This window comes from Coenobita brevimanus, chromosome 54, assembly GCF_032717465.1.
Source record: "Coenobita brevimanus isolate Jiangsu-jjx chromosome 54, ASM3271746v2, whole genome shotgun sequence".
Classification (NCBI taxonomy): domain Eukaryota; kingdom Metazoa; phylum Arthropoda; class Malacostraca; order Decapoda; family Coenobitidae; genus Coenobita; species Coenobita brevimanus.
The window spans coordinates 30468020-30493712 of NC_137007.1; the positions used below are offsets into that span (position 1 = coordinate 30468020).

The 25693-nt window shown below is 45.8% G+C and overlaps 1 protein-coding gene across 1 annotated transcript in view; it reads left to right on the plus strand.

Annotated features, from left to right (window-relative positions):
* Positions 1–859: 859 nt before the first annotated feature.
* LOC145401022 (protein slit-like) overlaps positions 860–25693 on the plus strand; it is a 435058-nt gene continuing 410224 nt past the window's right edge. The window contains exon 1 of the mRNA XM_080273394.1: positions 860–1354. Within this exon, the coding sequence (XP_080129520.1) occupies positions 1032–1354 (323 nt within the window). The 5' untranslated portion in view covers positions 860–1031. The remainder of the gene's footprint in view (positions 1355–25693) is intronic.

The following is a 25693-nucleotide window of genomic DNA, read 5'->3' on the forward strand; positions in this document are numbered from 1 at the left end:
AAAAAAGAATTTGGGAAGAAGTAGGAGAGGGAGAGAAACACCTGAAATTATGTGAGCGTAAATCAGAGAGAAATGTTTTTGACCACGGAGGAGAACTTGTCTTTAGCGGAAGTTTGAGCGTACTTTGGCGTGCACGAAACCACCTGGGAAAGAGTGAGGGTGAACGAAAAAATAGGAGAAAAAACGAATTGTCCAAAAATTAAAAGGAGCGAACTTTTGCATTTACAAAGCAACTGTGGAAATTGTGTGAACGGAAACCAGATTAAGGAAATCAGTCAAAGTTTACTCCTAAAGGGAAAGTCCAGGTTAAGAAGTAAAACGTAATTATGTAGAAAGCAGAGGTTTAAAAAAAAAAAAATTAAAACAAAAAAACTGAAATCCTAGAAAGATTACTCCGAAAAAATTATATAAAAATCCATTTAAATGTAGCATAATTGAAGTTACTGTAAGATTGGTGTTTTTTACGCTGCTGAGAAAAGGGAAAGTTAGAGAATGTAACCTTAGAAAAAGTGAAGTCCAAATACAATACGATATATATTTCATCAGAGGACACTGAAAGACCAATTAATGAGACAGATGAAATATTAAACCAGTATAGATAGATGAAAAATTTAAGCATATTATAAAACTGAATTGAAAAGGCAAAAACAAAATAAACGGACCATAGAAGACAAAAAACGAATTTATTAGAAAAATAGAATGACCGTTGAAAAATATTTGGCAGAAAAATGTATAATGTTAAAGTTATATACTTGAGGTAAAAAGAAAAATCCCAGATATAAAAAAATCAGTTCAGGAAATAGAAAGTTAAACTATAATTGTATAACCTTTGAAGGCATATTGAAAGGAAATTTAAGTTTCCCAAAAAACAAAAATAAGGAAAGAAAAATCAAGTACACGACTCAACCTGGATAAAAGGGAGAGAAACTTCAACCCTTCGCGCCAAATCATAGTGGACGATTCGGCTACGCACTCCCTTCCTCTCGGTCCGTAATGGTAGTCTGTCCGTGGTAGTCGTCGCGATCGTCACCATGGCATATATGGCTACCAGGACGGCCGTGGGCGTGTGGGCGTGGCTCGTGCTGGTGGGCGTGGTGCCGAACAACGCCCACACCGAAAACTCTAGGGGACATCAAACACTGTCCTCTTACGCGCTGTCCTCGTCGTCCTACCCGTTCTCGGCTTCATCCTCGTCCTCGGCTTACCCCTTCACCTCGTCCTCGGTCTCGCCTGCTACAGCAGCGTCCTCGTCCTCTTGTCCTGCCCGCTGCGCCTGCTTCGGGACCACCGTGGACTGCGCCAAGAGGGGCCTAACGCGCCTCCCCAGGGGCGTACCACCAGACACCCAGCGACTGTGAGTACAACGCCAACTTTTTTTTTTTTTTTTTTGCTAGTTTTAGGGGAGTTCGATCCCATAATTTTCATGCCAGTTTTGTGTTTAGGAAAATTTAACCCCACACTTTTTTATCTATTTTTTTTTTTTTTTTTACCCCTTCAGTTGGGTGACTTGGAACTGTTATTGTTCCTGTCTCTAGATGATTTTTAAAGGTGAATTGTGACTACCTACTAGTCTGTGTATCTTCTCTGTTTATTTTTCTATCTACTGTATAGTAAAGGGTTTAATACTGCCATGTCCCCTTTGCCAACCTGTATTCCACGTTACATATTATATAGTTAGCATATACTGTATATATACAGTATATAATTTTCCATGTCGTGTGATCTAATGATGTTAAACACTGTGGGTTTGGCTTCTCTCTCTCCCTCTCTCTCACACACACACACACTCACACACACATACACACACACACACACACACACACACACACACACACAGTAAGTTCTTGTTTTATTTTAATTCGTGATATTTTCAGATAAGTATAATTTAGCCTAGAAAAAAAATGCAGAGGAAACAGCCTTCAAAGATATCGTTATGGTAGGTCTTTCCTGAACTGCGTAAAATCGCCTGGTGGTGATGGTGGGCTGATAGCAGTAGAAGTAATAGTAGTTGCAACCCGAGGCTTACCTTGAACGTGAACACGGTGGATTGCAGGCTGAAATTGCCCTCCTCTTGCAGCGCACCATCCTCCTTTCGGGAACAGGGAGGGAGTTGAGGGACCTTTGTGTAACCGGGCAGCTCCACCGACCTGTTATATTTGTGCCACCACCTGAAGGCATCCCTCTCCATCACCCGGGTACCTAGTCATTAAATACCGTCATCAGATTCAAGTGGTTAAGTCCTTGAGTGCGATGACTTCACTGCTTGGTTTATTCTTGCTGCCTCCAGACGATTTTATTCAGCCTGGGAGAGTAGGGAAGGGGTTAATGAGAGCTAGATCTAACCCGGTGATGGAGACGGACGCCTTCACGTGGTGGCACCGATTTGCGTGGGTGGTGGACCTGCCCAGTTATGCAATGACTCCTCAGCTCTTTCCCTGTTCCACTGAAAGGAAGATGGTTGGCTGGATGAAAAGGGCAACTTCATCGTGTAGTCCACTGGGTTCACCACCATAGATTTAGGGCAAGTTTCTGTGTTTAATATCATCATCACAGATTTAGAGCAAGTTTCTGTGTCTAATATCATCACCACAGATTTAGGGCAAGTTTCTGTGTCTAATATCATCACCACAGATTTAGAGCAAGTTTTTGTATTTACTCTCATCACCGCAGATTTAGGGCAAATTTCTGTGTTTAACGTGAACCTCTTTACTTTATCTAACCCCGTGGTATCGTCCAGCCAGGCAGAAGGGACGCATCGAGGCAGCAATCACCCTCTGTTGAACACCCCGAGTCAGATTATCCTGTTTTGACATAGATTAAAGGCATGGAATGATGAGTGAACAGAGACTTCCCACTCAAAGGGTTAGTCTAATTTCTCTCTCTCTCTCTCTCTCTCTCTCTCTCTCTCTCTCCCAACTTTAATCCATTAGTGTTCCTGTGTGTTGGATTTTGATGGAAGGATACTTAGCGTACCGCCTTCCGCCTATCGTCCGCTAGTCACGAAGCTCATTGGTCTGTACTCGCTGATTTCCTCCTTTATTTAAATTTTGAATTTTCCCAGTTTCGTCCTTTTTCATTTAGGGACCTTGGCCACCACTGAGTTAAGCGTGATGTTGATCGGCTGATAGAGAACGAAAATTGTATATGCGAAACTTATTTAAACTCTACCAAGAAAACAGTGTATGTCAGTGAATAATTTGTGTGTGTGTGTGTGTGTGTGTGTGTGTGGCTTGCGACATTCTCAGTGACCACAGTTGTCGGGGCCACACACACACACACACACACACACACACACACACACACACACACACACACACACACACACAGGCAGAGAGACAGCCATGGCCACACATCCACAGTTCCACACACCGTCACATGAATCAGAGCCGCCTTGTGCCTTTGATATGCGCCACCCTGCCCCTCACACAGCCAGGGACGGGGACTAATGCTAATAAGGGCAAGATTACTGCACGCTCCCTCACACCTTTACCTTGGCGATTTATTTTCTTTATTACACCCTACTGGCCTCTTCAGCGTTAAGTTCATTCTTCCAGTATCGACATACTCTGCATAAATAACCACCCATATCCCAAAATAAATCGCTAAGGAATAGGTTCTAGGGAGTCTCCTTAACAGTGAAAACACGGGCCAAGGTGCATTCCTGGGCCAATATTCTCGTCAGTTGAGGAAGCTGTCTAACACCTTTCTCCAAGCGATTTTATTTTCCTTATTACACCATTCTGACATCGTCTGTGTTGCATACATCCTTCCAGTATCGCCATACTCTGCATAAATAACGTACAAAAGAATATTAACCAACCATATCCAAAAATAATTCGCTAAGGAAGAGGTGTTAGGGAGCCTCTTTAACCGACGAGACCACGAGTGCTGAAATGTACCCGTAGTCTCCTTGCTCTAACTTGGTCCCAAATTGCCATCTCTCTGTTATGAACGCTGAGCTGTAGCAAGGTATTTTACACTAGAATACGATGCTGGTTGCGAAGAAGTGCTATGGAAAAGATGTAGAGCCGTACTGATGACTTATTCCGCCAATGAGCTATGGGAATTAATTTAAAAGTGGACGAAAATCTCCGCCAGGTTTAAATAAATGAACTGTAGGCGCAAATCTGTAGTCTCCCCATCTTGAATCGTGATCTGTAACAAGAGATTAACGCTAAAATTTGGTGCTAGTCACGAAGAAGTGCGATGGGAAGGATGTCGAGACATAGCATCGTATTTTTCTGTCAGTGAGCTAGCCAGCGTGAAATAAGCTGCATACTACCACTGGCTTCTCTAGTACAATCTTAAGTTTATTTTAGTTCTTTCGCTTTAACTTGGCCTAGATCTTCGTCTTTTAGCAACTTAGTTCACGTAGATCCGTAGTAGAAAAAGACATTGCTATGGCTGTACATCCTTTCCATTGCACTTCCTCGTTGATAGCATCTCATTCTATTGTTAAGCCTTAATAAGAAGTCTGTATCATTTTCATAGCACTTCTTCGTTGCTAATCATATTTTACTGTTAAGCTGTAATAAGTCTGATTTCTACAGCACTTCTTCGTCGTTAGCATTTCATTCTATTGCTAAGCTGTTGCAAGAAATCTACACCCTGTCCACAGCACTTCTCCCACCATACATCTTTCATCTCGTCACACCGTTTCCTCGTGTGATATTAATCTACACACACACACACACACACACACACACACACACACACACACACACACACACACACCATTTCAACCGATAATTCAACTGCCCAGACTGTTTCGAAATAATTTGTTCGAGCCTGAGGATGTCCACAGGGAAATGTGACGCTTCGGATTTCACCTGCTTGAAACACGTGATCGCCATTATGAAACGATACTTAGGGCTGTAGTGTTGAGTGCCAGTATGAAACGAAGCAGAAGGTTGTACCGTTGATTGCCAGTATGAGACGAAACACAGGGCCGTAGTGTTTCTGTTCTTTTGAGTTTGAGATTTGGGCAGACCCTGGTGTTTCGTTTCTTCTCGTCGATCACATGTTTCGAGCAAGTGTTTCAACGACCCTATGGTTTGCTCCGCCTCCTAGGGTTGCATTTATTATTCTTTCCTCCATTTTTTGTACTTCGCCCTTTAAATTTGGTGACTTTTCGTTTATTCTTGCTATTCTCGAACGAATTTTGCATCATTTTGACCCCTCGTACTGATGAGGTTAAGGGAGGCTGCATCTAACCTCACCAGTTCGAAAATGTTTGTCTTAAAACTGAATGAAATCGTCCGGTGGTAGAGTATAAATAAGTTTCGCAGCAAAAATAAAAAAAAATATATATATATATCCTCGGAGTGAAGGGATAAAAACAACATATAATGCATTTAAACTGAGCGCCACAGAACAGTGACATCATCTCGTCAGACTTGTAAGGGCTATATGTTTAAACCTCAAATCGCAAAGTGCCAGATGCAGTGAAGGGGTGGAGGGAGCGGGACAGTGAAGGGGGGAGGGTAAGGCAGAAGAAGGAAAAGGTAAAGGGGATTTTCTGGATGTTACGTAGGGAAAACAGAAAGGGGAATGGAGGTGGGGCGTGAGGTGGGTGAGGTGGCTGGTTGAGGAAGGGGCGTGAGTTAGCCTAAGTGAAGTGGGGGTCGTTCGGGAGGGTGTAGGGGTCGTAGGGCGAGTGGAATGGAATGGGGGGTCAGGCGAGGAGGGAGTATGAGGTGTGTGTAGGTTGTGTTCGTGAGGTGAGTAGAGGAGGGGGGGGGGTCGTGAGAGAAGGGGGGCTATGTGTCCAGTCAGTCAACTCGAGTGAATCAATTGTTTAGTGTTGGCGCCGAACAGCCTGGCGTCCCAGCTGACTCAGGCCATAGGGGAAGCATAGTACATCGCTTTATCTGTACTGCCGCTATCCACTTGTACCATACTCTTTACTTGTACTCTCTCTACTTGTACTTTATCTTCTCATATTGTCCCAGCTTGTACTCTCAGCTTGTACTCTGTCTACTAGTAATATCTTCTCGTATTGTCCCAGCTTGTACTCTCTCTCCTTGTACTCTGTCTACTTGTACTCTCTTTACGTGTAGTCTCTCTACTCTCCCTTCTGGTATTCTTTCTACTTGTACTCTGTGGTGGGAGGGATGTACAGAGTGAAGTGTTGTATTCAGTCTGCATGTACTCTTTCTGCTTGCGTTCTCACTACACGAACTTGGCTCTTTCTAGTGTCCATATTTACTCCTTCTGCTTGTACTCTTTTTGCTTGTACTCTCTCTGCTTGTAGGCTACTCTTTCTGCTTGTACACTTTTTGCTTGTACGGTTTTTGCCTGTCCTCACTCCATATACAGTTTCAGTACTTATTTTCAGGGAGCACAGCACATTTATGATTTTGTCTCTTGCAATTATTTCGTCAGCAAAATTTTCTTATCTGATGACAATAATATGGACTGACATGTGGCTCTAAAAATATAATTAGTCTTTTTATATATTTTAATCCCTTTTTATTGGCTGTCAGTCTCTCCTGTCACTGACGAGAGATAGACGCACATCCAGTTTCACCTGTCCAATTAAGTTTAGGATATATATACGTTACCTTGTATTTTATCAACCCGTAGTAATATTATCTGTTTGTAGTATGTTAGGGAAGGTTAAAAAGGCACTAGGAGACACTGCCACACTTCACACTGTCCCATTTCACATCGCTACATCACATACTGCCACGTCATACACTGTCACACCAAACATTGTCACATAATACACAGCCACACCTCATTGCCACGCCATACTGCCACACCACATAATGCTACGACACACTACAACATCACACACTATCGCATTACACACTGCTGCATCACATACTACCGCACTACACACAGCCACACTACACACTGCCACACTATACACTGCCACACTATACACTGCCATACTACACACTGCCACACTACACACCACCGCACTACACAAGCCACATCACACACTGCCACACTACACACAGCCACATCACACACTACCGCACAACACACAGCCACACTACATACTGCCACACTACACACAGCCACATCACACACTACCACACAACACACAGCCACACTACACACTGCCACACTACACACAGCCACATCACACACTACCGCACTACACACTGCCATACTACACACTGCCACACTACACACAGCCACATCACACACTACCGCACTACACACTGCCATACTACACACTGCCACACTACACACAGCCACATCACACACTACCGCACTACACACTGCCATACTACACACTGCCACACTACACACAGCCACATCACACACTACCGCACTACACACTGCCATACTACACACTGCCACACTACATATTGCCACACTACACACTGCCACACTACACACAGCCACATCACACACTGCCGCACTACACACTGCCATACTACACACTACACATTGCCACACTACACACTGCCACACTACACACTGCCACACTACACACTGCCACACTACACACTGCTACCTAAAACACTGCCACATCAAGCTGCCATACCACACCACACCCCGCCACACCACACTCTTCAAAACCACGCAGTGCCGTCGTTATGATGATGGTGATAAAATGTAGCTCAATACGTAGAATAAATCGCCAAGGGGAAAGTGCAAGGGATTCTCCTAAACGGACGAGAATACGGCCAATAGTATCATCACTGAAGTTCAGAAGCCAGATACAGTCATTGGGAAAAGGAAGTTTCTCTCTCTCTCTCTCTCTCTCTCTCTCTCTCTCTCTTCCTTTATCCTCTGTCCACCATGTCTCCTTTCAGCTTGCTACTCATTCTCCTCCTTCCCCCTCTTTATCACTCGTCCCTCTTACGCTTCCTCCCCACCTCTCCTCTTATCTCTCTCTCTACCCTCCCCCTACACCCATCCTTCCCCCTTCCCTCTGCTTAACTCCTTACATTCTTCTCTGTCCCCCCTTCTACCCATCCATCTCCCTTTCCTCCTCTCTACCCTTCCTCTCAACCCCCTCCTTTTGCCTCCTCTTCTCCCTTCCCACTTCTTTTCTGTCTTTCCCCCTCTCCCTTTCCCTCCCATTACCATATTCCACCTCTTCATCCATCCTTCTCTACCCTCTCGCCTTCTGCCCTCTCTCCCTTCCCATTCCTTCTTCGTTTTTCCCTTTCATTTTCCTTCAACTAGCATTTTTCCCCTCTCCTCAACCGTTTCACTCTCTCTCTTTCCCCCTCTTTTTGTCCCCTTTCCTCCATTCCCACTCCTATGTCCTTCTCCCCCCTTTCCATTCCCATTACCATATTTCCCCCTCTTCTGTCCCTTCTCCATCCCTCTCTATCCCCTCTTCTAACTCCTACACTCCTTCCCCCCATTACCATTCTTCCTTTCCTCTCCCCTTCCCTTTCCCGTCCCTCCCCTCCGCTTCTCTCTTCCCCTCCCTCCCCCTCCGATCGCCCCCAGGTCTAGTGTGTTTGGGCTCAGTAAATGGACCATGATTTTCCACTGCTACAATTTTTACTCCCTCGCCATACTGCTCCCCTCTCTCTCTCTCTCTCTCTCTCTCTCTCTCTCTCTCTCTCTCTCCCTCCCTCCCTCCTTCTGTATACTGTATCTGTCTATCTATCTTGTAGTCTGTTCTGCCGTTATGCCTTTATCATTCATTTTCCGTACTCCCCCCTTTCTCACTCACTCCTCCCTCACTCCTGTCCCCCCCCCCGTCTGTGTGTGTGTGTGTGTGTGTGTGTGTGTGTGTGTGTGCAAAGCCCTGGTCCTTGATTGGAAGCTTATGACAAACATATAAAGTAGGTGTCAGTAGTCTGTCCTTTTTACTCACACACACACACACACACACACACACACACACACTCACTTATACAGAGAGAGAGAGAGAGAGGGAGTCGACCATACACCATTCAGAACCATTTGCATATTTCCAGTTAACCCCATCAGCCACTAGACGATTTTATTCAGCTACATGTAAACCCTCCGTGATTGAATGGGATATGCAGATTCCGTAACACCTCTTTCTTAGCGAGTTATTCTACACGTTATCTCATTATCTTCGTAGGTTTCTGATGCACAAAATAGGTCGATGTTAAAAAGATGTAAATTAATACACAAGAAAAATGTTAGGGTGTAAAATGGAAAATAATTCGCTGAGGAAGAGTTGCTACGGAGCCTCCTACGCCACCTAGAATACGGCCAATGGAGTGAGTAGAGACTGACTAGGCGTGTTTGAAAATAAGGTGGCTGGAAGGAGGAGACGGAGGTCGTGAACGAGACGAAAATAAAGTGGAGTGATATAGAGATGGAGAGAGAGTTAGAATTAAAATGAAAAAAGAAAAAAAAGAAAAAGCATAATCAGACAGAAGGGGTTAAAGTGGGGGCATATTTTGGCTCTGACTCTGCGTACGAGTATACACAGACGTACACGATGACAGGTAGACACGGTGACCTTGGTTCATGTACGCACAGAGGGACACACACACACACACACACACACACACACACACACACACACGAGGAGAGAGAGAGAGAGAGAGAGAGAGAGAGAGAGAGAGTATAGCTGTTGCACTACTGGGTGATCAGGAACAGTGCGGAAACAAACTGCACCATACAGTCTGACTGGCGCCCGAATTGAACTCGGGTCCTTCTGATTGCGAGGTGGGCATGCTAACCACTGCACGACGCGATCTGCCCTTGCGTAAAGAGGATCCGATGCAGGGGTGTAGGCAAAAATTCACGGATTGCTTGTTAGTTGTGGGAACACGGGAGAGTCATCGGAAGTGATTTGATGCGCTGTGTGATACGGCGGGGAGGGGGATAGAGGGGAAGGAAGGGGAGGGGGGATGGAGGGGAACGGATGGGGAGGGGGATGAAGGGGAAGGATGTGGAGGGGGATGGAGGGGAAGGAAGGGGAGGGGGATGAAGGAGAAGGGAGGGGAAGGGGGATGGAAGGGAAGTGAGGGGAGAGGAACTGAGGGGATGGGGGTGGAGGGGAAGCGAGAGGAGAGGGATGAAGGGGAAGGAAGGACGGGGAGGGGGGATGCAGGGGAAGGGAGAGGAGGGGGATGAAGAGGAGGGGGGATGGAGGAGAGAGGATAAAGGGAGGATTAGGGAAGAGAGGGTGAAAGGAGAAGGGAAGGAAGGAGGAAAGAGAGGGTAAAGGGAGCGAGGGAAGGAATGAGGGAAGAGCGGGTGAAGGCAGGAAGAAAAGTATGTGTGGAGAAACGAAATGAGGAGAAAATAAAAATGGGGAAGTTAAAGTGGGTTCGGTAGGGAGCAAGAGTGGAGAAAATTCAAACTTTAGAGGCACGGACCGAGTCGAGTTGGACCTCAGATATACTATAGAGGAAGCTATAAATGAAATATCTGAGAAACATTCGTTCACTTCAAACATGGAAATACTGAAAACAATCTTGTGTGCCGTACTGCAGTCTAACACTTTTCCTACAGTAGCAATCTGTCTGTCTGACTGTCTATTGATCCATCCATCCATTTCTCTCTCTCTCTCTCTCTCTCTCTCTGCATATTGTTGTTTAGTGCCAAAGATATTCATAGCGTAATTTAAGCCTGGCAGTAACAGTATCAAGAAGTGACATTGATTTTCTTTGATGATTCAGTTATATGCAGGTCCTAAATCACGCAGTAGTAGTAGTAATAATAGTAGTAGTAGTAGTAGTAGTAGCAGCAGCAGCGGTAGTAGGAGTAGAAGTAGCAGCAGTAGTAGTAGGTGTAGAATATTAAAATGCGGCTCAGTAGTGTTAATAGCGATAATATAATCAGTAATAAAGACGGTAGGGGCAATAAAAGGCGTATCAGCTTATGTGGCAGTCACAGGGCGTAGGGTAGCGAGCTGTAATAGTCAAGGACCACTCTATTAAACTCTAACTCCTATCTCACTTTATCTCTGTGTTATCTCTCTTTAGCACGCCGACACACTGCTACGCGGCGTATATAGAGAGAGAGGGTGAGAGAGAGGGGTGGGGGAGTGAGAGAGAGGGGTGGGGGAGTGAGAGAGAGTGAGAGAGAGGGAAGGAGGGGAGACCTTGCTGTGAAGGACAAAGCATCGGAATTTAAGGGTGAATGGAAGAGAGAGAGAGAGAGAGAGAGAGAGAGAGAGAGAGAGAGAGTGTCCAAGAACTTATAAGGAAGATAAGGAGAGTACAAGATAAAAAAAAGAATACACAGGAAGAATAAGAAGAAGAAACCATATAAAAAAGCTTGAGAAGAAACAGAAGAGGAAGAGGAACAGGAAAGAGAGGAAGCAGGAGGGGGAAGAAGAAAGAGGAACCCGAAAAAATCCCTCCATTAACCAGATCACCCTCTTAACGACGCGCTTTATTGCCAAGGAAAAGCTATCATCGACTTATAATTTTGGCCGGGAAAAGTGTCGCCTTATCTTGGTTTTATCTCCACATTATCTCCTTTCCTCTCATCGTACCAGGAAGCGAATGGAGTGGGAGGGAGAGGGGGTTGGTGCGGTGGAGAGGGAGGGAGAAAGGGGATGATAGCTCCGGTTGATAGCTGGGAAAAAGGGTTGAAGATAAGAGGTTGATGGTTGATGGTCCGCGCCCCGCCACGCCCCACCCTCCTGGCCTGACCGGACCCTGCCGAGCCTGATAACGACGTCGCTGCTGGCCTGCCTGGTGACTTCAGCTCTGTGACTTTTTTTTTTTTTTTTTTTTTTAACCACCTGGTGATTTTATTTAGCTTTGTGGGAAACGCTTAATAGTGAATAAGTTTAAGCTTTAGTCTCGCTACCACCTGGCGTTTTTATTTAGCTCTGTGTAGACCTTTTTCATCCTAGAGGGGTTTAATGTGTATTGTTTCTTACTCCCTAAATTTTAGAGGCATCCTTAAAATTAAATAAAGTAATCTGGAGTAAAATAGTAAAAACGTCTCCTTTCCCACGCTATTTTTATTGTTCTGGCTAATGTCATGCTATTTTATTAAGTTTTTAGTCAGATCTCATACTGAAGATTTATTTTTATATATTGTTCAAGGTAATGTCAAAGTATTAAGTTTTTGAAAAGATCTCTCATGGCGAAGAAACTTATTTTTAAAAGTTATTCTTATACCAAACGACGGTAATTTCTTCAACGTTGGAGCGGTCTCTCGCACTGAAGGGGTTGATGAAGGCTGTATCTAACCCATCACGTTCAAAAAACCTCTTGATAGCTGAATCAAATCGTCTGAAGAGAGAAAGAACGAAATTAAAAAGACGTCCCCGGACTGTAGGGGTTATGAAAAAAAAAAAGAAACTTGCCAATTTCGAATATTTTGGTTCCGTAGTACGGTACCAGTAGTATTAGTAGTATTAATAGTAGTAGTAGTATTAGAAGTAGTAGTTGTTGTTGTTGCTGTTGTAGCCTCAGGTTCATCTGTAGGGTGAACTCGGTGGACTGCAGGCTGAAGTTAACAGTCTCACCATCCTTCTTTTGGGGGATAGGGATGGAGAATAGGGACGTTTGTATATAACTAGGCAGTGAAACCACCTGGCCATATTAGTGCCACCACGTGAAGGCGCCCCTCTCCATCACCTATAGAATACTGTACGCCAAGAGGCAGACTAGGATTACCCTCTTTGGCTCCTATGACCCACTCTCAGCTGAATGAAATCGTCTGGGTTAGCAGGAATACAAGCCAGGAGTTATTCCGACCGCGAGAAGGTTAATTTCACTGCGGAAGTCGGTGGAAATTAATCTAAATCCAAAATGTCGGAACTGACCCCTTCTCTCTCTCTCTCTCTCTCTCTCTCTCTCTCTCTCTCGCCTCGGGGTAGCTAGGCGGGAACAAACCCTTCTTTCCAGTTCGGCTCTTTCGTTCAAAGTCGGCTCCATTCGCAGTGATCTAGTTAATTAGCTATTTTTCCGCCGAGTAATCACACGAGCCGGACTAATTGAAGGTATAATAAGCACAATGGACTTCGGTCTCGGCACAACGGTAAGAAAAATGCGTCAGCTCAATACGAAGCCGAAGTGGAGCCGAGCCGAGAGCGTTTGTTTTTCATGGAGCGTATTCTCTCGGGTCAGGCTTTGGAGGTTTCGTGTCGTCTATTCCTGAGCGATTTATTATGCATATTACGCCTTGATTTTCATATTTTCCGATGTTTGTGTATTTCTATTATCGACTTAGGCTTGTATTCTCGTCGGTTGAGGAAGCGCCCTAATACCTTTTCCTAAGTGATTTATCTTGTTTATTACACGTTACTCTTCTCTCGTGTATTACATAAATCCTTCCAATATTGCCATACTCAGCATAAATAACGTAGAAAAGGATATTACTCAGCTATATCCAAAAATAAATCGCCAAGGAAGAGGTGCTACGGATCTTGTTATCTCTCCACGTTGAGTGCCGAGGTGTTGCAAGGGATTTATACACGAATATGATGCTAGTCAGCAAGAAGTGCTATGGAAAGGATGCAGAGTAGTAGTAGTAATAGTATATAGTAGTAGTAGTAGTAGTAGTAGTAGTGGGAAATTACCTACAAAAAGACAAAAAATCTGGACCAAGTTAAGGGGAAAAGAGTATGGCTGTGAGAGTGTGACTCAGGGATTGAGTAGAGAGGTAGGCTATATGAGAGAGGGGGGGGGGTACTTGGAGGGGAAGGCAGCGAAATGGCAGGGTACAGGGCGACATGGTGGCGATTTGTCTGTGGTCACCCCTTACGGGATTGAGGCGTTTGGCTGTAGATAGATAGATAGACAGACAGATAGATGAACACGTACCCCTGAGTCAGACGGGGATGGGGGCTGTCATGGCGGCGGCCCGTGCTGAATATAGCCCAATTTTCTCCTTATTATCCTGATTTTTGGCCGCGCCGCTGCTGATTTTTATGAGCGGGAGGGGAATTAGGGGCGTGTTGATCCGGGAGACGCCAGATATTTATTGTGGACTTGTTAATTAGCGTGGAGGAAAGGAGGGAAAGAGAGGAGAGCGTGGAGGCAACGAGTGAGAGGAGGACGTGGAGGGAAGGAGAGGAGAGCGTGGTAGGAAGGAAAGAAGGAGGGAAAGGAGGCTGTGGAGGGAAGGAGGGAGAGGAGGACGTGGAGGGAAGGAGAGGAGAGCTTGGAGGGATGGGGGGAGTGAAGGACGTGGAGGGAAGGAGGGAGAGGAGGACGTGGAGGAAAGGAGAGGAGACCATGGGGGGAAGGAGGGAGAGGAGGACGTGGAGGAAAGGAGTGGAGACCATGGGGGGAAGGAGGGAGAGGAGAGCTCGGAGGGATGGAGGGAGTGAAGGACGTGGAGGGGGAGGAGGACGGCGAGGCGTTGTGTAAGAGAGGAGGAAGAAGCTGGTAAACATGCATCAATACCCCTTTAGCTGGGGGTTAATTAGGGCTAAATTATTGAAGATTAATTAGTGCTATATTGAGGGGGTTAATTAGTGTTGTTATTGAAGGGGTTAATTTGTTCTGTTATTGAAGGGGTTAATTAGTGTTGTTATTGAAAGGGTTAATTGGTGCTGTTATTGAAAGGGTTTAGTGCTATAATACTGAAGGGGGTAATTAAGGCGAATATAAAGCTTGATTGTCGTAAATAGCGATCAATCAAGACACTTTGTAGGCCTTTACATGAAAAAAGTCTCTGATCAGTAGGTTTGAAGTAAGTACAGTACCTTAGTCAGCACTTCCCTGATACCTGTGATGGAGGTGGTGGTGGGGTGGATACCTGTGAAAATAAATCGCCCAGCGGTATATGTCACGAAAACACTCCATCATAACACCAGATTTGAATGAGATGTCAGGGTTGGCGTATCACGTGTTCGGGCTGCGTGGAACCATCTCTCTGTTGGTGTGTCGTAGGTAGAACATTGAACGTAGGGAACGGGTTTTGTACTTAATAACCAGAGTCAGATGTGTTAGAGATAGATAGATAGATAAATAGAGAGAGAGAGAGAGAGTACCGTAGCTCAAACTTACCTGTACTCTATGCAAATGAGGTAATAATTAAGTGTTAGAGAGAGAAAGAGAGAGAGAGAGAGAGAGCCGTAGCTCAAACTTACCTGTACTCTATGCAAATGAGGTAATAATGAAGTATGGATCAAATAACACAGGTACACATTATCACACACTGAGATCAACGCATAATTAAGCAGGCATAAGGTAACACGCCCTTACTTATGAACGTGATATGCAAATGAGGCGAACCGGTGCGAGTCATGAGTTATATACAGTTGATCCCACGTTGGAATTACCTCTATATCACTCCTAACACCTCTACCCCGAGCTGCTTTTCTTGTAGCTGTGTGTTGTGTCTTATACCAGGACATGCGGTGTTATGAGAGGCCTCTGGTGTTAATCTTTCTGTGACCAGTGAGAAGAATCATGAGTTGCACCAGAGAACAGGAATAAAATTGGTATTATCACCGTATCTCCATTCATTAAATAGAGGCTAGTGGTATTAAGCCTATATCTCTATTATATTAAGAGAGATGACGCTGGTATATTAAATCAGGGAATAATAACAACATTGGTATTAACGCCGTATCGCCATTCAATAAAGTCTGGTAACATGTTGATCGCATCGGGGTGGTGTGATTATACCGAGTGCTGGCGGTGTTATCAGGGGTATGGATCGAGGTATGAGAGTTACACACACACACACACACACACACACACACACACACACACACACACACACACACACACACACAAATACTCCACCTAACGTGCTCGATAAGGTGGGTGGGGTAGGTTGAGAGAGAGAGAGAGAGAAAGAGAGAGAGGAGGGGGGAGGGGGAGGGAGACGTGAATCCGAGGAGAAAGGCGTTAATGAGGCAGCAGCAAATGGAGGTAGACAGGTAGGACAAGGGGTAAGGCTGGGTTAGACAGAGATCTGGGAGGCAAGATAGGCAGAGGACATGACAGGCAAGGGAGGACGGGTTAGGCAAAGGGTGAGGCAGGGGGAGAAGGAGGGTGGGTGAGGCAAGGGGAGAGAGATGGGGAGAGGGGAGAGGTGGGGAGGGTGAGGCAAGTGAGAACAAATTAGGATAACTTGTTTTAGGCAGGAAAGTAAGGCAGTGAGAGTGATGTAGATGGGGTGAGGATGGAAATAAGGCAGGAGAGGTGAGGCAGAGAGAAGGAAGCAGAGGGGGTGAGGCAGGAGAGTAAGGTAGGAGGGGTGAGGCAGAAGAAGTGAGGCAGGAGATTGAAAACAGAGTGAAGAAGGGGACAACATTTTAATATAGTGTGTGTGTGTGTGTGTGTGTGTGTGTGTGTGTGTGTGTGTGTGTGTGTGTGTGTGTGTGTGTGTGTGTGTGTGTGTGTGTGTGTGGGTGGGTGTAGACATGGCAGTTCATCCCTAAGACCCAGGAGTCCTACACGCTTCACGCTTTCACATATCACCATTTCGGCGCTAATACCCACCATCTTTACTGAACACATGCTAGAACTGTCTTTTGCAGGACTGATGTGTTGGTATTAACTTTTTTTATTTTATTTTACGTGTTGGTGGGTCGTGTAGATGATCAGTGAATTCAAGTGTAGCGATATGAAAATCATCACTGTTTCCTGGGGTCGTACGCGCGTCCTATCAAACAGCAGACTCCTTTTCCAACCACTTTAACTCCTTGAGAAGGGAAGAGTGAGGCAGGAGAGTTGACGCAGGGAGGGTGAGGCAGGATTAGCGAGGCAGAACAGGTGAGGCAGGGCGTGGCTGTGGAATAAGGATGAGGTAGGTTGGACAGGTGCACCGAGAGAGAGAGAGAGAGAGAGAGAGAGAGAGAGAGAGATGCAAGGCACGTGTATTGCTGGATGTAAGTGGAAGATTAGGTTGGGGGGGTGGAGGAAGGAGAGGCAGAGAAGGAGGTGAGGTAGTAGTGTTAAGTAGCAAGGCAGGAGTAAGGCAGGATAGAGGGAAAGGCAGAACAAGGAGGTTAGGCAGAGGAGAAGAGAGGAGAGGTAGGCAGGGTTGAGAAAAGGGTGAGGCAAGGTGAAGGGAGGTAGAGAAGGAAACTAAGAAGAGCAGAGGGGTGAGTCAGGCAGGGCGGAGAAAGGGTGAGGCAGAGGGCAATGAGAGGGTTAGCCAAGATTGGGTGAGGCAGGATAGGAGAGAGGTGGGGTGAGGCAGGGGAGAGGAGAGGTGGGGTGAGGCAGGGGAGAGGAGAGGTGGGGTGATGTAGGGGAGAAGAGAGGTGGGCTGAGGCAGGGGAGAGGAGAGGTTGGGTGAGGCAGGGGAGAGGAGAGGTGGGATGAGGCAGGGGAGAGGAGAGGTGGGGTGAGGTAGGGGAGAAGAGAGGTGGGCTGAGGCAGGGAAGAGGCAGGATGGACAGAGGTAGGATAAGACACCCATATTAGGCACAGGTAAAGGTGTGACTCCGTTAATTAGAGACAGGTGACTCAGGCAGGTACACACACACACACACACACACACACACACACACACACACGGACACGCACATAAAGTCCTCATTGAGGTGACCAGTGAGTCACGGGGAAGAGAGAGAGAGAGAGAGAGAGAGAGAGAGAGAGAGAGAGGTATGCTAATGAGAGTTGATAAGAGGGTGAGGGGATGGGGAATTGGGAAAGAGGGAGGGAGAGAATAAAGGAAAAAGAGAGGGGAAGGAAAAAGGAAAAAATGTAATGAGAAAAATTGAAAAAAAATAAGTGAAGGGGAAGGGAAAATGAAGAAAAGAGAAGACGAAGAAGAAGAGGAAGAAAAGAAATATGATGATGATGATGATATTGAAGAAGTGAACAGAGAGAGAGAGAGAGAGAGAGAGAGAGAGAGAGAGTGAGAGAGCCTGACATCTTCCCTTTGTAAATCAATGATACTCTTTCGATCCAAGGAGCGCTGACGTGGTAGGGATGGTAGCTGTGGTGGTGGTGGTGTGGTGACTATGGTGGTTGTGGTGGGGGTGATGGTAGTTGTGGTGGTTTTTGTCTTGATGGTAGTTGGGGTGCCATGCTGGTGGAAGTTGTGGTAGTAGCGGTGGGATGATGGTGGTGGTTGTGGTATTGGTGGTAGTTGCGATGGGATAATGGTGGTGGTAGTAATGATGATAGTGGTAGTGGTTTTAGTGACTTCCCTATCCTTTATTCCTAGCCCAATTTCCTAGTCCTCCTTGGCCCCAGCTTCGTCCTAGTCCAATTTCCTAGCCCGTCCTAGCCCCAGCCGTAGTCCTAGCCCCCAGGAGTGGCGTATGGCCCTTGATAACCCGGCCTTAGCTGTTAGAGTGGCCACCTGTGCTGATAAGGAGTGCTTGTGCTCGCCCTTCAGCTGATAACACACAGATAACGCTAACAACTGTCCCCCCCGCCCTCCCCCCTCTCTCTGTCTCTGTCCTTCCCTCCCTCTCTCCCTCTCTGTCTCTTTCTCTCTCCTTCCCTCTCTCCCTCCTTCGCTCTCTCTGTCTGTCTATCTGTCAAGGTGTATGTAGGTATCTCTGTATGCATGTCTCTGCCTTTTTATCTGTCTGTCTATCTGTCTATCTATCTGTTAAGCTGTCTGTGTATTTGTCTGTCTTTCTGTTTCTCTGTCTTCCTGTCTCTCTATGTATCTGTTTCTTCTTATTCTTCTCCTTGTCCTAATTCTCTCGTCTCTCCCTTTCCCCTCATCCTTCCTCATTACCCTCTTCTCCTCTATTTGCCTTCCTTCTCTCCAAACATCCTTAGTTTTTCATTTCCTTTCCTCATCCCCCTCCCCACCATCTCTCTCTCTCTCTCTCTCTCTCTCTCTGTCAGTCAGTCTGTCTGTGTTTATCTACAGTATCTTCCAACCTACCTACCTACCGATCTGTCTGTCTATCTGTCTATCTATCTATCTGTCTATCTATCTATCTCTATAATCGCTTTATCTTAGAGAGAGAGAGAGAGAGAGAGAGAGAGAGAGAGAGTTGGTCCAGGGTAAATGATGTTTGTCGATGCATTTGTCGGCTGTTTAAGACGTCCAGCTGGGTAAGTAGACCTGTAGGTAGGTAGGTAGGTGGGCGGTGATTATACAGTAGGTTGGTAGGTACGTAGGTAATTGGGTAGGTAGGTGGGTGTGTAAGTAGGTAGTGATGTTTTTGTTGGTAGATGGGTAAATAGGTTGGAGATAGGTAAGTAGGTAGGTAGGTAGGTAGGTAGACGAGTAGGTAGGTTAGCAGGCAGGTGGGTAAGTAAGTACGTGTGTAGTCATTCATATAGTTGTGTAGGTTGGTAAGTAGGTCGGTATGTAGGTATAGGTAAGTCGGAAGGTATGTAAGTAGGTGGATTAATAGGGACGTAGGTATGTTAATATGTATTTGGGTAAATGGTTGATACCGTAAGTAGATTTGTAAGTAGGACAGCTGGACGGATAGGTTTAGTAAATAGATGGGCAGGTGGGAAATTTTTTAGGTAAGTCGGTAGGTAGGATAGTAGGTACGACTTGTAGGTAGGCCGAAAGGAGATATTTGTAGGCAAGTACAGCGTGTGGCCAGATATCACACACACACACACACACACACACACACACACACACACACACACACACACACACACACACACACACACACACACACACACACACACACACACACACACACACACACTCCCAATCAATTGCTTCCTTTACTGACACATATACATCCTCCCCTCCCCTTTCCCCCTTCCCCTACCTCCTCCTCTACCCCCTCCTACTCCACAGTCATCCGTTGTAGGTGGGTGACAGGATTGGGGAGGGGAGGGGAGGGGAAGGAGGAGGGGTGGAGTATCCATTCACAAGAGGTCTGAATGAATGTTGGTGGTAGTTGGGGGGAGGGAGGGGAAGGGAGGGGAGGGAAGGGGAGTGGGGGAGGGAAGAGAAAGTAAGGGGGTTCGGGGGGAGGGGAAAGGCGGGGAGATAGGTATGTTTAGTAAGTAGATGCGTGTGTGGGAAACTAGTTCGTAGGTAGGTAGGGAGCGAGGTAGGAAGGTAGGTACCGGTACGTAAGTTGGTAGGGAGGATGGTAGCTAAGAACGAGAGAGAGAGAGAGAGAGAGAGAGTAAACCCAGTACCCTGAACTCATTGCCTGGGTGGGTGGATTAGATAGATTACATTAGAGATAGGCAATACCCATTATTTTAAGCTTAGTATGTGATAAAGCTGATTGATGCACTAAGCTTGGATCCTACTGCTATTAGTATAAGCTTGAATCCTACTACCACTAATGTCAGCTTGGATCCAACTACCATTAAGATTAAAAGTAAGATTATTTTGCATTTTTTTATACGATATATGCACGTTGTTCAATCCCTATGTGTGATGTCTAGCAAAAATCCTCTCTTTATATGTCTAAATCTTTCTATACATCTATATCTATCTACCTGTCTGTCTAATTTTACTATATATCTTTCTACACACACACACACACACACACACACACACACACACACACACACACACACACACACATACACACACACACACACGAGTATGCTATTACAGGATTTTCTTTTACACATAGTTGACAACATATCATTTTGGCGCGCGCGCGCACACACACACACACACACACACACACACACACACACACACACACACACACACACACACACACACACACACACACACACACACACACCCGAGTATGCTATTACAGGATTTTCTTTTACACATAGTTGACAACATTTCATTTTGGCACACACACACACACACACACACACACACACACACACACACACACACACACACACACACACACACACACACACACACACACACACACGAGTCTATTTTTACAGGATTTCTTTTATACATGGCTGACCACATTTCATTTTGGTGTTAACAAATCGCCTATATTAAAAAAAAAAAAAAAGTAGAGAAACTTCCTCTATTTTGTAGGTAAGAAAATTATGTGTTTCTTTGCGTATTATTATTTTTTTTTGGCATCAGATATAAATGATCATAATGGCCACTGCTCACGACTGGCGCCCATGGAATCAGTGAGAGATTAACATTAAGGAGGCTGTTTTACGCTTATTTATACTCTTTTTACTCTAACTTGGTCTAAAATTGCCATCTCTCCATCTTCAATGCTGAGTTGTAACAGATTAACACTCAAATATGATGCTAGTCACGAAGAAGTGCTATGGAAGGAATTAGAGCTACAGTATTGTCCTTTTGTTTGCCACTGAGCTAAGTGAAATTGACTGCAAAAGGACGACAAGCTGGGCCAGGTTAGAGTAAAGGTAGTATAGCAATCAGTTTTAGTCCAAACACGACTCAGAGGAGAGAGAGAGAGAGAGAGAGAGAGGGAGGGAGGGAGAGAGAGAGAGAGGGAGAGAGGATAATGATTGTAAGTTAAGATCCGTGACTCCCCTGTCTGTCTGTCTGTCTGTCTGTCTGTCTGTCTCTCTCGTAAAAGAGATTAGTCGGAAGGTGCAGAGACAAAGCACAGACAATGAAACAGAAGACAGTGGTTGTTGACAGTTCCCTACCCCTTCTATCCCTCCCCATCTCTCTCTCCCCCTTCCCTCCCCACTCCCACTCTTCCCCTCCCCTTCCCCTCCCCTCCCCACTCTCCCCCTCCGCTAGAATGAAGTAAAGGCACCGTAATGAAAAGGTCAAGAGAAAAGAACAACAACAGAGAGGAACAGAGAAGCCACCTCTCTCTGACCTTAGATTCTTCCACAGCCATGAAAAATACAGCATTGGCTACTCTCTCTCTCTCTCTCTCTCTCTCTCTCTCTCTCTCTCTCTCTCTCTCTCTCTCTCTCAAACTATATATTTATCCTTTCTATGTCCATCTATCTATCAGTCTGTCTGCTTCTGTGTCTGTCTGTGTTTATCTGTCTGTCTGTCCATTTATCTATCTGTCTGTCTATGCCTGTGTATTTATCAGTGTCTGTCTGTCCGTCTGTCTGTCTATGTATCTGTCTATCTATCTATTCCTCTTCGTACACCTTCCCCCTTTCACCCCCTCACCCTTCACTCCACTGTCTGTCTGTCTGTCTCTCCGTCTGTCTCTGTCTGTCTGTCTGTCTGTCTGTCTCTGTCTCTCTCTCTCTCTCTCTCTCTCTCTCTCTCTCTCTCTCATAATAATCTAAAACACACTTGCTTCTAATTGGCTGACACACACTTCAGTCAGCCAATCAGCGCCTCGTATGGGGAGAAGGGGCGGGGCTTTATTTGTTTACCAATTAGGCTATGAGGTGTGCTTTTGTGAGGAGTGAAGGAGTGAAGGAAAGAAGGAAGGAGCGAGGGAGAAAGGAAGGAAGGAAGGAAGGTAGGAAGGAGAAGAAAGGATGGAAAGAGGAGTGGATGGAAGGGAGAAACAGGAGAGGAGGGATCATAGGGAAAGATGAATGAATAAAGGAAGGAGCAAAGGAAGAACGGAAGGAAGGAGGAAAGAAGGAAAGGCGGGTAAGAAAAAAGGAAGGACAGAGAAGAGGAAATGATAAAAAATGAATTATGAAGGAAGGAGAGGAGAGAGTTAATGTAGGAGCAGGCTGTAGTTGCAGAGCGAGAGAGAGGGACAAAAACCGCAGAGGGAGCGAGGTAAAGTTGTGAAGACTGCGTGACGTAAAATAGGTATACGAGTTACCTACATGGGAAGGGAGGGAGGGAGGGAGAGAAGGGAGAACAGCAGGAGGGAGGGAGGGAAGGAGAGAAGGAAGAACAGCAGGAGGGAGGGAGTGCAAGAAGGAGGGAGGGAAGGAGGGTGAATGGGAGAGGAGGTGGTAGGAAGAGGAGTAGGGATGGAAGGGAAGAGAGAGAGAGAGAGAGAGAGAGAGAGAAGGAAGGATGAAAGATGAATACTCGAGTGTGAAATAAGAGAAGGATTGGTGAAGGAAGGAGGTAGGAATGTGTAGGAAGAGGGAAATGAAGGAAGGGGAGCTAGAAAGAAAGAATGAAAGAAAAAAAAAAAGAATAGAAGGAGGGAAGGAAAGAAGGGAGAAAAACAAATGAATGAAACGGAAGGCGAAATGAAGCAGGAACAAGAGAGTGAAAGAGAAGGAAGGAAGAAAGAAAGAGGAGATAGAGAAGGAAGGAAGGGAGGAAGAAGGATGGAAGGAAGGAAGGAAGGGGGAGGGGTGTGCCACACTATGACATTACCATCTAGGGGGTGAGGAGAGGTGAATGGGGGTGGGGGGAGGGGGAGAGAAAAGGAAGGAGTGGAGGGAGGGAAAAAAACTGAAGAAAATATAAAAGAATGGAGGGAGAAGAAAAGGGAGAGGGAGGAGGGAGGAAGAACATACGTAAGGAAAGAAGAGAGGGAGGATAAAAGACAAGGAAGGGGGAGGAGAGGGGAGAAAGGAAGAAGTTGAGAAAAGGAAAAAGGTAGAAAAGAAGCGTGGAAGGAGGGAAGGAAGGGAGGAGAGGAGAAATAACTGCGAGACGGAAGTAGGAAGGGAGAGAGAGCAGGCGAAGGAGAGGGAGGTAAGGAGAAAGGGAAAAGAGGATGAAGGGAGAGAAAAGCAAAGGGAGGAAGGTATCAGTGTCACTGCTACTAGTTCGGCAGAGAGAGAGAGAGAGAGAGAGAGAAATAATGTCACCCTTGGGAAGGTGGAGCGAAAGGGTGGAGGGTTAAGGAAGGGAGGAAAAAAGGAGGAGAAAAAAGAAGAAAAGTTTTGAATGTTCTCTCTTACTACTTTCCTTCTCACTTCTTCTGCTGCCTCTCCCTCCCCCCCTCACTCCTTTTCTCTCCCCTCCCCTCCCTCTCTCTCCTTTTATTTTTCCCTTTCTCCCTCCGTTTCCTTCCTCCTTCTCCCATCCTCTTTTCTCCCCTTCCCTCTCTTAAATTTCCTCCTTTTTCTGTATTCTTCTTCCTTCCTCTTCCTCTCCCCTCCTCCTCTTCTCTCCCTTCCCTCTTCTCTCCCCTTCCCTTAATCCCTCATTGCTCTCCTTTTCCCTTTCCTTACCCTTCCATCTCTCCCCTCCCTTCTCCCCTTCCCTTCCCCTTTGCCTTCCCTCTTCCTCCCCTACCCCTTTCTCTTCACTCCTCCCATTTTCTATTCCCTCCTCTTTTTCCCTCACTTTCTCTTCCTCCCTACTCTTTCCCTCTTCTTCCCCCCTCCTCTTTCCCTCCCCTTCCTTTTTCCTCCCCCTTCTCCTCCCCCTTCCTCCCTCCCTTCCCACTTGTTTACCTCTTCAGAAAAAAACATGAGGAAGAAGTTTTGATGTAAATTGTCCTCACCCTTTCCTTACCTCTCCTTCCTTCCTTCCTTTCATTCGTTCCTTCTTTTTTCCTTCCTTCCTTCCTTTCATTCGTTCCTTCTTTTTTCCTTCCTTCCTTCCTTTCATTCGTTCCTTCTTTTTTCCTTCCGTCCTTTCCTCTCTTCCTCTCCTTTCTTTTCTTTTCTCACCTGTCCATTTATTCCCTCTTTCCTTCATTTCCATCTTCCTTCACTTTCATTCTTCCCATATCTCCCATTCCCTTCTTCTTTCCTTCCCTCCCGCCGCGTCTTTTCCTTCCCTCTCCTTCATTCCCTCCATCCCCTCCGTGCTTCATATTGCTTTCCATCATTTCCTCCTCCTTTCCTTCCTTTCCTTCTCATCCCATCCTTACGGTACCTCTGTTTCCCCTTCTTCCTTCCTTTCCTCATCCTTTCCCTTTACTTACTCCTTCTGTCTCCTTCCTTCACCTACCTCTTCTTCCTTCACTTGATTCTTCTTCCTTCCTTTCCTCCATCCCTCCTCCATTCTTTCCGTCTCTCTGCTTTCCCTCCTTTCCTATTTTTTCTCTCTCTCACTGTCTCTCTCTCTCTCTCTCTCTCTCTCTCTCTCTCTCTCTCTCTCTCTCTCTCTTCTTGCTCCTTGTGTCTCTTTCCTTCATCTCCCTCTTCTTCCTTCCCTTTCTCCTTCTCTCCTTCCTTCCTTTCTTCCTTTCCTCCTTCCTTCCTTCCTTCCTTCCCACCTTCCCTCCCCTTCTCTATTTTCTGTGGCATTTGCAAAAACTTATCGAGGTTTGAGAAATTTTATACGAGGATAGATAGGCTCTCTCTCTCTCTCTCTGTCTCTCTCTCTCTCTCTCGAGGGAAGAAATTCGGAATGAAATTGGAACTGAGAAGGAAAAGAAAAGGAAAGATGAAGATGATGAGGAGGAGAAAGAGAAGGAGGAGGAGGAAGAAGAAGAAGAAGAAGAAGCAGAAGAAGAAGAAGAAGAGGAGGAGGAGGAGGAGGAAAGAAGTTGGGAGAAATATTTGACGAGTTAGCGGGAAATATAGGAATGGGGGAGGAAGGGAGGAGAAGTGGAGACAGAAGAAGAAGAGGTGGAGGAAAGAAGAAAAGAAAGTGGAGAGAAGGTGGAGGAGATGGAGAGAAGTAGAAAAGAGAGGAAAGGAAAGAGAATTGGAAAGAAAGGAACAGGAAAAACTGGGAATTGGAAGAGAGAAATTAAGGAAGAAGTCGGGGAGATGGAGAGAAGAAAGGGGAGGGGGAGAAGGAAATGGAGGGAGAGAGAAAGAACTAGATTAACGGAGAGAAAAATTGGAGGAGGTGGAGAAGGAGGAGATGAGAAGAGGTAGAGAAGAGGAAGGGAGGAAAATTAAAAGAACTGAAGGAAAAAGAAGAAATGAAGAAAAGTGGTGTTGAGGCAAAAGAGAAGAAAAAATTAAGAAGGTGGAGGAGAAAGTGATGAGGGAAGAGGTGGAGGAAAGTTTGAGAAGTGGAGGGAAGAAATGAAGGAGAGATGAAGTGGAGGAGGAGAGATGAAGTGGAGGGGAAGTAGAGGGGATGGAGAGGGAGAGAGGAAAGAAGTGTTTGTTTGACTGTGTGGAGAGGAAGGGGAGAGATGGAGGTAGATAAGAGAGAGAGAGAAGGAGGGGGAGCCAAGGTAAGTTATGACGGG